General features: G+C 36.3%; 1 protein-coding gene across 1 annotated transcript in view; it reads right to left on the reverse strand.

Annotated features, from left to right (window-relative positions):
- Nucleotides 1-1940: 1940 nt before the first annotated feature.
- The window catches only part of sntg2 (syntrophin, gamma 2), a 39603-nt gene continuing 27717 nt past the window's right edge, over nt 1941-13826 (reverse strand). The window contains exons 11-17 of the mRNA XM_027172105.2: nt 12505-12543; nt 11796-11912; nt 10993-11064; nt 10644-10853; nt 5417-5509; nt 4235-4345; nt 1941-2872 (exon numbers count right to left, since the gene is read on the reverse strand). Of these exons, the coding sequence (XP_027027906.2) occupies nt 2741-2872; nt 4235-4345; nt 5417-5509; nt 10644-10853; nt 10993-11064; nt 11796-11912; nt 12505-12543 (774 nt within the window). The 3' untranslated portion in view covers nt 1941-2740. The remainder of the gene's footprint in view (nt 2873-4234; nt 4346-5416; nt 5510-10643; nt 10854-10992; nt 11065-11795; nt 11913-12504; nt 12544-13826) is intronic.

The following is a 13826-nucleotide window of genomic DNA, read 5'->3' on the forward strand; positions in this document are numbered from 1 at the left end:
TTAGCATGTGGCAGCAGAGTAATGCATAAAGTAATGCAGATACATGGCAGCAGCTTCTAGTAATGTTCATGTCAACCGTAGATGAGAAAAAAATGTGATCTCAGTGATTTTTACTGTTGTGTGATTGTTAGTAGCAGATGGCTTGTTTGTGTATTTTACTGCTGAACTCTTGGGATCTGCACAAAAACATTCTATAGAGTTTACACAGAATTGTGCAGCAAATAAAAAACATCCAGTGAGCAGCAGTTCTGTAGACAGACATGCCTTGTTAATGAGACATCAACAGAGACTGGTTGGTGCTGACAGAAAGACACTTCAACTCAGATAAACACTCTGTAGACTTTCAGTGAGAAGAAGAGCATGTCAGATGCACAACACTTCGAACCTTGAGGCAGTAGGGCTGCAACTGCAAGAGACAATGCCAGGTTCCAGTTCTGTCAGCTAAGAACAGAAAGCTGAGGTTGCAGTATGCACAGGCTCACCAAAACTAGACAGCTGAAACCTGGAAAAATGTAGCCTGATCTGATGAATTACAATTTCTGTTGATGCACACAGATGATGGAAATTGGCACCAACAGCATGAATCCATGGACCCACTTGTTCTGTGTTATCGCTCCTGGCTGGTGGAGGTAGAGTAATATGTAATGTTGTTAGAAATGTTTTCTTGGCACATTTTGTGCCTGTTAATACCAATCAGTCATCACTGGAATACCATAGCCTATTTGAATTTTGTTGACCACGATCATCTCTACATGGCCCCAATTTACAAACTTTTGATGGCTATTTCCAGCATTATAATGCACCATGACACAAAGCAGAAGAAGTTTCTTGAACAGGGCAATGAGCTGAGTGTTCTTTAGGTTGGCTTTCCAGTCACAGGATCTGAACCCAGCAGCATAGAAATGCACCTAAAAAACCTGTAGGAATTGTGTCATGTAATAATGTCAACATTAATAACAAGGATTGTCTCCAACATAATCTGAAACCCATGCCATAAAGAACTGAGGTTATTTTGGAAGCATTAGGAGACTCTACCTAGTATTAGTATAGTGTTTCTAAGTGCTACGTTTGTGTATAGCAGAGTCATTGGCTGGATAATCCATCCAACCTCACACACATTTAATATCTAAGACCTTGAATGAATTAAATAATTCAGTGTTCACATCCCTTTTAGATATTGTTGAAGTTAACTGAAACTGTGATTACTCTGCATCAGTACCTCTACAATCACACATTAACGTCGCATAGCTTGCATCAAGTGACATAACGCAGTGCACTGAGCAGTGCACTGCAAGCTCTTCAGTCAGGAACCTTTCCTGTGTGAAGGTTTGTGCATAATTAAACAGTAAGGGGCTTGTTCTGAAGTAGCAACCAAGCAAGGTCTTGTCATCTCTTTTGAGCTTGTAATGCAAATTTAAAATGCTGTTTTATTTTAACACAGCTCATTTAAGCCTTCTTTTATTCAGAAAATTTCAGTTTCAAGTAGTTGTCTTCTTTTTGCACAGTAGTCTGCTGGAGTTCTTTGAATAGAACTGAGTGTTGCTACTTTAGAAATCTCTCTGAAGGGTTTTGCTTCACACTAAACTGCTTCAGGTGGTCCTTTTGTTCCAAGCTTGTAATGCCAACTAAAATATAAGAAATTAGATCAATTAAATAATTGTTTTTAATGATATACATAATTTTGCTGAAATTTTGAGTCAGGTCTGAGGAGGAACAATTAATGTAGCCTAGGTTTAATATCACATTGCATGGGACTTTAGTGTTTATCTACTATAATTGCACTAATTATCGGTACAGCAATGAACAATGAGCTGAGACTGTACAAAGAGGCCTGTCAGTTTTAAACATCTAAAAGTTTTATCAGTACTCTGGATACAAAAGAAATCTGGGCACAAAAGAGATCATACACCTTTTTGTCAACAGTTAATTAACTGCTCCTTTATTTGGAAAGGTACTGAATAACACCATACAGAACAATGTGGCAAATTATGGGCCTTCAATTTGATCACAGATTAGAAAGAGAAAGAAACTTTTGTATGAAGGTAGTTGGCGACCTTACATGATCTAATTACTATTTAATCAAACGGCTATACTACAAATCTGTGAAATGTGTTATTGTTAAGGAATTTTCTATTGAAAAGGTGAAATTCATGGACACTTCAGTACAAAATTATGCGGTCATGCTAAAAGTTGCTAAAAGTTGAGGCTTTGTTGCAGTTACTGTGCAGCAGTTTGATAAAACAAGGTCAAAGTATAATAATGGAGATTGCTATCATGAAAAATAGATTTTAACAGTTGAACCTGTACACTGATTTTGGGGATATTCATAATCATCAGAACTTTAGAGAAAGAACTTTAGAGAAAGACACGAGGACAGAAGTTCATATTACAGTATTAACTTCTTCCAAGGTTCACCCGTAATGGTCTGTAAAGTGTTAAATGCAATGCATGCATTTACAAACCCATAATGCCATGGACTAGATGTGAAAATTTGCCTTGCTACATGATCAATATGAGTTCATTTTAAGCAGATCAGTAAAGATAGGATAATCAAGTACCAAACCATTAATCAGTGCATTTCAAAATATCATCTAATCCAAAAGTTCTTTTTCTTTAACATTTTAGTTTAGAAGAGTCATACAAAAATAACAAGAACTAGATATATTCATAGATATTGTGCATAAAATAGTAGATGAAACCACAGACAAGATGGTACATGTTCTTTACAACACTTGTGTTTCTAGCTGTTGTACATGTACTTTCGTGTGATGCTTTGATTGTTGACAAAAAGCGGATCCACTGAGGCCACTTTGGCAGCGATAAAAGAGTGGATACAGTGAAGAACTGCTGTCAGATTAGCAAACTCCAGCTCCTGATTAGGTCAAGGAAAAAGAGAGAGAAAAAACAAAGAACAACAAAAGTCACTATCTGCAAAAATGCAGTTGTACAGTATGTATTAAACAATGGTTTATCTTCTAGGATCAATTGTTATGGTTTGCAAGCAATGTAATACAATCTTAGGTCATTTGTAGTAAGTATTTGCATATATTGAGGATAATTAAAATACATACTAAAAATGACCTAATTCCGATGAAGTATAAAAACATTTAGCAAAACACTAACACTAATCCTAACTCACACAAGTTTAATAATGTACAAACTGCCTGACATTAAAGGGAGCAGAAACCATATGAAAATGTGTCTTTAATGATTTTATCATTAGCTCAAAATGGAAAGGCTATGAACAAATTGAAATGCTCCTCGGCACATCAGTACCATCATAGCAATAACTCTCACTTTCTAGACATTTATAAGAAGGCAGATACTGAGTCTCATTACAGCCTGAAATGTCAGTGACACCAAAATTGGATGGTCACAACAGAATCAAAGGGAAGTGGCACCTCAGTGGTTATGGTGTTGGACTACTGAGTGGAAGGTTGTTCAAATCCCAGGACTACCAAGCTGACATTGCCCAGCCTACGAGTTTGGCCCTTAAGCCTCAATTGCTCAGTATGTATGAGAAAAATGGTTTCCATGGAGAAGGATGTCTGACAAACACCATAAATGTAATGGTTCCATCGTTTTTTTGCATAAAAGGTTTAAACTGGTTGGTTATTTTTGCTCACGCCAGCATAGATTTAAATCTAAACCTCCACACATAGTGCTTGAACATCTAAGACACTGATCATTTGCTTCATCAGCAATTTATGATCATAAACAGATTTAGTGTTGCCACAAGCTGCATATTCTTGGCTTGGGTAATAGTGATTTTTCCCAGCTTCCCTGCTAGATTTTTAAAGCATTTAGGATAAAATTTTTAATTGTCTAGAACCAATAGCCTATAAAAACAAGGACAGGAAAACAAGAATTTATGCAATTTCAGGTTTAATGGGAATACAGTATGTGAGGGTGTAATAATATCAACTGTATAGTCAGAAACTGCTAGTGGCAACTGTGAAATATCAGCTGGATGGTGGATTTTGGGTCATTCTACAGTAATGTGCAGTAAACAATTAAAAAAATAGTCGATATGACCTACATTTTCCAAGCAAGTGCATCCCAAGAGAAAAGAACCCATGATATGGGAAACAAGTTTAACAAGCTATTTCATTCTGATCTGATTAAAATTATTAAAAAATGATTAAAAAATCATGCATCATTCTTAAACAGAAATTTTATCATTTGATGTCTGATGGTACAGATTGCATTGATGTACTGCAAATACAAGACTTACCTTCATTTCTATCTGTTGGTTTTCAGAATTTTTAAATAAAAGTTTTACTCTTGTCTTTCCATCATCTGAGGAACCCTTCAGTTGGGAAAATTTATATCTCCAAATGACTTTCTGTGGATGACAGGTAGATCAGCATAAATAAATAAATAAATAAATAAATAAATAAATAAATAAATAAATAAATAAATAAATAAATAAATAAATAAGACGTCAAAATACAAGGTCAAAGTTAAAGGTGACAAATGTCTTGGAGTTTTTGTGCAAGATATTAAATTTCTGTTGTATTTGTGAAACTGCTAATCACAGAAAGACTTCCGTACCCCAGTTTCTCCTGTATAAAACATTAAATATTTCTATGACTGTGTGGGACTCTAGATTTGATTCTAAAACAAGAGAGGAAGCCATTAATCAAGAAAAGAACAGCCGATAAAGGATAAAGGTGGTGTTTGTATACTCTTCAGGCAGTAATATGTCAATGTCACATGCTAAATAAATATGTAGTCATGATTGCATCAGCTGGCACTGGATGCTTACTGTATTTGTGACCATTTTCACTCCACATACTTCTTTTTATTGTTCAAAATGGATTATATTAATTGCCTGGCTCATATAGAGGGACTTTACAAATGGACTTATGTACCAGCCCATGAGCATAGAGCTATCCTAAGTCCTAAACAAAGATGGACAGCTGGAGTCTGGAGTGAAAGCAGCTCATTAAGAGCTGCTGAAAAGCCTGATCGGGCCTCGTTTGCATATTCGTCATCGCCAGTCATTGTGGCCGCCTTATAGAGCAAAACCAATCAGCTAACACACACTCACTCCTATGCAAATTAGTTTCAAACCATTAACAATGCGAGCCAGATTTAGAACAGCCTGTCAGCATTGCATAGGCCAATAATATTCAGACTGGGCTATAAGTCAAGCTTATAATAATCCAGATCTAATAATGAGTCATTTCATCCAACCATGTTTTGATAATAAGGGGAAAGTTGCCTGGAAATGTATTTTAATTAGACATTACTCTCAGCACAAGCCGATGTCTATGAAGACTTTGAGGGCTCTGAACTATCTCCTTCCTTTTGGGCCAAAATTAGCACATGTTAAACCCTCCAGTCGCACACAGGCCTGTGTCACCAAGAGTAAAGATGGAGTCAAGACCAGCATATTTTTAGTCCTTATTACCTTTGAAATGCTCTCAGAGCAGGAGAAGCCGGATTCAAAGTCGACTGTAAAGCACAGTATTTTCCCTTGGCTACTGCACATGTAGGTTTTTGACTGTGAAGTGGGAAAAAAAAGTTAGCAGTTAATGTTAAGCAGGCGAAATTAAATTGAGAAACACAACACATCATATAACAGGTACTTCAGAACACTAGGTCATTACACCTGGCTCATATTATCTAACTGTTTCATTCATGCTGATGTAAATTGGGGAATATTTGTCACTTTCCCCAGATAGAGGACAGGTAGACTTTAGTCGCTATGGCAACAGCTGCCCAGCGCTTGTCTTTTTAGCAGAGAGGGGAATGAGAAAAAGCAACGGGTTTGAAATCTAATGAATATATTATGAAGTCAATAGAGAAGGATTTAGTTATTGTTCTTACTGAACAATTTAGTTATAATCTGTCTTGGAGGACACTGCCAGTAGATGTTGCCTTATTTAAGAATTTCTCTTGCATTCCAGCAAAATCATGATCGACAAGCTAATGGGAATGAAAGGAAACAGACTGAAGATAGCAGGGAAAACCGATAACAGTGTTGCTTTTTCTTTTGTTGACTAATAACATCTCACTCCATAATTACTGTAGTCAAAGAAATGGACATTTGTGTTTAGTCAAAATGATTAATATGCATCGTGTTTTGATTCTATAAGCACTTTTTATCGTTGTAGCTGTGCTGCTACTGAGTTGATGAGTCCAGTTTCTACATACCATACATTTCTAAATATTCTCCACTGCAAGGAAACAATTGTATACATGAAATTTTTGAGTATGGAGCTAGTGGCTGGGTTAATCAAATAGGCATCAGTCGGGGAGATTTTATGGTCACTGAGTGAGCTGATCATCCTGTAACAAAAACAAGTCTGTAGCATTTAATGTGAAGACATTAAAATTAACAAGCCATTACTTCTTTAATGAAGCTTCGTATCACTGACTAATATGGAATGTATGCCAATTCATGCTGGCTTTATGATGCGTTCTTCTGAACACCTTTTCATTTAGTGTTAATTTAATAGCTACTGTATAAATCCTAGGTCACAAGGCCAATAGGTTTTTAAGCTCCAATATGGCTGCATTTCTCTGAAAGCATTTGTCCACTACACAAACCTTTCCAGCGGCTCTCTGCTGCTGCGTATTTGACATTCTGCAGCCCAATGGTTTTATTCCTTTGCAAATGGAAAGCAATCATCCTGAATGTCAGAACACCTACATTTCCATTAGAGGTGGTATGTTAACGTCCTTAAATACTGCATCTTATAATGCCAAATTTTGGTGCACTTTATGTCCATGTTTTCCTTAATACAGGGAACAATTGCTAATAGCCTTGATCGCAGAACCTGTCAGCAAAAACTTGAAGGGTGCTTCATTCCCAGACACGATGCCATGCTTTACGAGGCAGGAGACATTCATCTGACAGGAAAAGCCTGATGTCACCTTGTGTGAGCACTGTCTGTGACATGTAAAGTGCAGACTATACAGCGCTAATTGGAGAGCTTCTTCTGGGAATTCAAAAAACACAGTGAGAAGTGCTTTAGGATTTACCCGCCAGCTTGACTGAAGCTTAGATCTGATTAGCCCTTTGTGCAAACTCTGACTGTCTTCGATAATGCTGAAAACTAGGAGCCATGCATGTTTGTTGCTGCAATAACCATAGCGTACATGAACCTCATCTAACTTCAGCAGGTGACAAAAACATTTTTCTGTGCACTGAAGAACCTTTTGTGTAATGTGCTCGCCTAAAAGCCAGCGACTGCGTCATGTTTAAAGGACCTGCACAAAAATAAAAATAGTCTTTTATTTCCTTGCAGCTCATGTTTATTTCAGACTGTACCCTATTGAATTACAGCCTAAGCTGAATATGAACTGCTGGGCATTTATTAGAGACCACAGGAGGTTTGACTAATTGGCTGGAGAACAGAGGATAACCCACTAATCGAAATTCTCCATTATATCCACTAGCCCCTCATAGGACAATGCCTCACGTTAACAATAAGGCTGGGTGCTTTTTTCAGCCTTCTGCTGGTTTCATTTTGTGTAAAGCACTGAGAAAGCCACATGCAAGCCTTCTCTGCAAAATACCTAGGGATAATCCTCACACTGGGCATGCTCACACATGCAGAATAAACTCATCAACAACTGAAGTAGTTCTGATGACTGGCAGAAACCAAACCACATGGAGCTTTAACTTTGCTCTTTAAGTCAGCCATGAAATCACGCAGTAAAATCCTAAATTGATTACACCCGATAAACATGTTAGTAAATTGATGAAAGTGGTGGGTTTACACAGCAGCATGGCTCATGCGTTGTTTAATGAGATCCTTGAACATATTTATATACAAATAAGGACACTACATACAGCAGAATCAGTGAATACTCAAGTTTTGCATACTGATAAGAGGGATTTTGTAGGCTGGATTAAGGGCACTAAGTCTTTAATCTCAATTAATACATTCTGAAAGAGCAGCTTCTTCCTCGTTCAACTCCTAAATCTAATGTGAACTTTTCAACTGCTTCACTTAGGAACTTGCCTTGGGATCTTTTCACACAGTTAAAGCAAAAGGAAAGAAGAGCTTGGAGGAATCATCTTCTTGAACTCCCTGTGACTTTGCCATTTGAAAACTCCACAGTATATAATGTGATTATTATATCTGTCATGCACTTTTACAAAAAAACAAAAAAAACAAAATAAAATAAAAAGTTTTACAGAGAAGTAGCCAGACGATCTCTTGGGGTTTGTAAAGCACACTGGTGCAGAACCACAATGTGGAATAAGGAAAGGTTTACACATGCCGTATTCGTGTTTGTGCTGTATTATATGGATTTTAATCTTTTCTGACAGCTTCTTTTCTTTATATTATTTATAAATGTCTCTAGTTAAGAGTACCGAGCATCACAGCCCTAAGGCTTGGAGCTGCCTTTTTTCAACCTCTGTTTCTATTTTGAGAATAAGGAATATTATATCATGCACTGCTGGCCATTTCTTAAATCCTTGACCTGACATCAGAAGATATACTTTAATAAGCACGCCTCAATGAAAACAGACCATGATCGCATGCAGCTTGGTTGGCTAGTTTGAAATAATTTCCCATTTATGTTCTCGTAACATATTAAAATGTTACATTTCTAAGTGATATGTCCTGATTTTCTAGACAACTTAAGTGGCTAACATTTACTGCTTGGAAAAAAAAGACCATTTATTCTTGTCCATGTGAGTTCTGTGATATTTCATTAAAATACTGTTAACACTGGAAAACACATGTGGTGTGAGAGTTCCAACCTTGGCACTCTACTGTATATACCAAATTATTCACATCTTGTAGCATAAAATGATGTGGAAAAAATGCCAATTATCCATTCAGCACTGGTTTTTACTAGGAGCCCTACACAATGTGGAATGTTCACCACCATCAATTAATGTACGTGTGTAGTCTGTGCTTTAAAGCTACAGTATAGAATGTGTTGTGCTTGACCTTGTGCTTGTCCTGTCCATAAAGAGCAATGTTCTTAATGAATGGTTAAGGATTACATCCTTCAACTCCTGAAATTAAGGCAGCTCACACTTTACAAAAGTTATCCTGCTGTACTTTGCCAGAAAACCAACGCCGCCATCAGCCTTTGTGCGGTAGAGGCAATTTAACGGCTCAGTGAGGGTAAGTCTTACAAAACAGTTTCTTTAGTGAAATTTAATTAAAGCAATAATAATGTTCAAAAAGGAACAAATCACAGGGGAAAGGCAGGCTTGCCTCAAGTTCCACACTTCTTTTCTGGTCTGCCAGGATAATTAAAAGGTTCACTTGTAAAATAAAAACTAACTGTATCATTTATTCTGAATGATTGTCTTGTAGACTGGTAATACAAATGTTTTCATGTTAAGAGGTCGTTGTACCTAAAATAGCATAACAGTCCATATAAATTAGGAAAAATACAAACTTAACATGTAATTGCATGGCTAGGTTAAGCAGTGAATTACTAGAACATACTCTGATTATATCTCTCACAATTTTGACAGAAATACACGTAAACATACATTTATTACCATCAAGTAAATTAGCTTTGTGTCTGCCTTCCTTTGCAATACAGTTCTTTTTTTAACACAGCACAAGCAAACAGGTTGCTGAATAATTACTACAATTACTGCAAAAGTTTATTTTTCTTTCTAAGACTGTAACATGATTTAGCAGCACTTGGTAACTCATGTTACAGAAAGAAAATTAAACACACAAACTTAAACAATCATACGTTTCCATATAAATGTACTGCATAAGGTCAGTAAATATGTTTATTTACTGACCTTATGCAGTACATTTATATGGAAACGTATGATTGTGTTTTCTAGTAATTGATTGGAATAAGATTTAATATTGTGATCAGATGAGTATGTAATAACACACCTACCTATAATGTATGTTACACCATTTTGTTCTTGTTGAATATAATGCTAATGTCAGAGCTTTCAGTTGGAGATGTGAAATCATCTTTTCCTCATAAAATAGCAAGTATTTTGCTAATAAATATTTTTTTATTACTATGTTATCATATAGCAGTACTGGTGACTAAAGTAGTAGAGTTAAATGCAGTAACAAGGCCTTGTGAAATATAACTATTATAATCAACGTTGTAGTTGAAGCAGTTTCACTGTGGCTGTGTGTCCTAAGTGTATTTTGTTGAGCTAATATGTAAAAAATTAATAAAGTCTAGAATGCACAGTAAGTGGAGATTATGGCCTTTGTACTTTATTTTATAAAGCAAAAAAAAGTTCATTTACACATTATTATTTGTCGATGAATCATTGTTTTAATTTGTAAATACAATATACTGTATGTGTCTTGGCAGTCACCATATTGCACTACAGTATAAAATATGACATTGAAATTTGCATCAGAAAATTTCAGCATTAGAGTACGCTTCAGAATAATGTGGCCTCCAAATACTAATATCCAGTATTGGATCAGAATGTCTCTACATTTACAATTACAGCATAGAAATAAAAAAACATTTACTGTTCATGTATGCAGCCACACATTTTTTATCAAGCACTATATCTTTCTCTCTTTTCCTCAAGGTCTGTTTAATAATGCCAGCTCTCTGCTTGTTTCAGACACAAACTTTATAAAGTCCCCAAGCATCTAAACAAAATACATATTATTAAATGTCAGCTTTAGATTTGTTTCCAATTAATCCGTGGCACTCACCCCTGTTCTCTGTACCTCCATGAAGACAGCTCTCTGGAAGGCTTTTTCCCACAGTGCCAGCTCTGTACCCAGCTCCACACTGAAACAGTGGCTCTGGCCATGACCCACCAGTACACTAAAGCTGAACCCCTCGCTGTCCCGCAGCTCACAGTCCTGCTGCAGGCCCACGCACAGCTTTGGTTGAATCCAGCAGTCTTCAGCTATCCACAGCTATGCAGAGAATCATGGCCAACTCATTATACTGTACACTAGATGATCCTTTATGGTGACCTTTTTGCTCACGAGCAGAACAGCTAATAGTACATGATGCTGCTGGCTTGAAATGCTAATAATAAACATAGAACTTTACCTTATGAACCTTAAAGAGAACCTCACAGAGGTTAAATGTGGCCTCAGCTTGAGCCCATTCTGACACACCAGCCTGGGGAAAAAAGCAACATTGCACTGAGTGGTCTTATACAACATTCATGTTGCAGTGAAAGAAACTCTGCACGGTGCTTAGCAGTTTCAGGTTTTAGACAATCCTTTGATATTCTGTGGAACAGTAGCTCAGCAAATTTATCTGCATATCTGTTCAATATCCTTCTGCATGACCCACAGCGCTGAAATACTTACTTAACAAATAATTCTGAGTGTGTACCATGAGTTGAACTGACACAGATTTGCTGATTTATTGGTGAACTTATGAAATAAATAAACATATTTTTTTCATAATATAATACCCATTCACATATTTATCTAAAATGTGATTATGTTCTAAGCCATTTTGTCACTGTATTACTGAAGTAGAGAGTGTTAGATTTTAAATGAATATGAAAGCAATGCTATGCTGCATTTCAGAGGAAGAAATGAAATGATAAAACATTTGTCACAAATAACTTATGCCCTATTATGAGTGGTGGTAATAGCTTTTCTTTTGTACAATCCATTAAAACTAATGGACTCATTATATATGACTGTGAAGGATGCGCTGACATCTGCAAAGGACCAGCACTGCCTAAAAGATGTTTATGGAAGGAACACAGCCAAGCACAAGATTGACTGCCAAATCCTATTGGCCTAAAAGTGTCCTTGAGTGGAGTTGTACACTTTATGATTTATAATTGGTAGAGAAAGTGTTTGGACTTTTACTTCACAGAGTTATGGACTTACAGGAGGGCCCCTGAGAATGTAGAGAGAGGAGCCTTTCAATGCCAGGAACTTGTAGCTTTGAACCTGGTTGGCATTGCTCCTGTGAAGGTGCTCATACACCCAACCCATATGGATGATCTGCACAGAGAAACATTCGCATGCTGAAAATCAATTTCCCACAAAGTGCAGAGAGAGGTTCACACTTTGAGCACTGCACAAACATCAGCATTTTCCACCAGCAACTTCCACTGCATATATAACTAAACCCCAACAAAAACACAAAAAATAATTGCAAACAGGATGGAAGAAACTAATTTGATAACTTGGAGCCTTCCTTCCTAACCTTGCTTTTGTAGGGTGCAATCTGAGGGAGAACAATATTCTTCTTCTTTTTTTTTTGTTCTCACAATTCCATGAGTATATTTTACAAGAATTTTTTTAAATAAAACAATTCACAGAAATCTAATATCATATAATCCCAGACTTACTCCCTTAGTCTGTTCACAGGAATAAATTACACATTAACAGCAAAAGTTCCAAAAAGCAAACTTGCTAACCAGAATAATGGTGCACATTACTGTTCTAATATCATAGACTTCAATGCTTGAATGCATTTTTATGAATGCTAGGGGTGCTATAGTGAAAGAGGAAAAGTTGATGTCTTTGACCCACATGTCAACACTGTGGATATATAGAGAATAAGTAGAAACTCACTGTAATAAAGGCATACCTGCTCATCAGGAGAATAGTATTTGTTTGCAGATTTGATCTGAAAAACAAAGAAATATTTTGACAATTTGTCTCATTATAATGAACCCGTGATTATCAAGCTAAGCTTACACTCTGATCTTATTACACAGTTATTCAATTTAGCACATACAAATAATAACTACAAAAATATTAATTAACTAGAATAATTGTGTAGCTACAAAGAATCCTTAAAACTGAATGAGTTACATTATATTATTAGAAAGTGAACATGCTGTTACATTGCTCAGAACTTTTGCCTTGCTCATTTTATCATATGATTTTATTATTTGATGCAGATACACACTCAGGTATTCTCATGTCTATGAAATCAGCCATTAATCCATGTAAATTCTTTGCATTGATGTGCAGTCAAAGAGAGAATTTTCTCAAAGAATACAACAAATGAACATAATCTTCTCCAAGTTCCTCCAATTCAATATCTCTCTTTATAGTACAGCAGTGTGGAATTCTAATTGGTCAGAATGTAATAATTCTATGAATCTCTATGAGATTTTCACTGTGATTTTCTATAGCAGCAGCTCTGACAATAGTACCAGCCTATGACCGGGGGTTTTTTACTTTAAGCTAGCTTATTAAAAAGACAATTTTTATTTTATTTTAGAAATTCTAGGTTCAACTGCAAGCAAACCATTTGTGCTATGGGGTTGGGGAAAACAGTAGCTTTTACAAAAATAGTAATGGATAAAGCACGGCAATTTCCTAGTTTCATAAAATCTTCTACAATATTCAACTGAAACGCCTTCACAACTCTAAAACCTGTCTTCTTCTCCCCAACTCATCTTTGTTCATTAACAAAAACAAAGCAAATTCCTTATGTAATAAACTCAGCCACAATGGATTGGGGGTCAGGATCTGTCAAGACATAAGTGACAACGTCACTTATAAGCAGAGGTGGGAAGTAACCGAGTAAAAATACTTCGTTACTGTACTTAAGTAATTTTTTCTGGTATCGGTACTTTACTCCATTATTTATTTTTCCGACAACTTTTTACTTTTACTCATTACATTTTTACACAAATATCTGTACTTTTTACTTCTTACAGTTTCAAAACGGACTCGTTACTTTTAGTATTATTTCTTCTCATTGAGCGCTGTTTCCAGCCTATCATCCTATCATTGTGCGGCTTTTCCCGCATGTGACTGGTGTACTGTATTATTTACTGGCTATCAGACGGATAGCGGAGCTAATGAGCAGCACGCCTACTAAAGGAATGGCTAATGTTAATTCAGAGGGAGTCACAGACGTTAAAATAACTAACAACGAGGACATCCCTGAACACC

This window comes from Tachysurus fulvidraco, chromosome 12, assembly GCF_022655615.1.
Source record: "Tachysurus fulvidraco isolate hzauxx_2018 chromosome 12, HZAU_PFXX_2.0, whole genome shotgun sequence".
Lineage (NCBI taxonomy): Eukaryota > Metazoa > Chordata > Actinopteri > Siluriformes > Bagridae > Tachysurus > Tachysurus fulvidraco.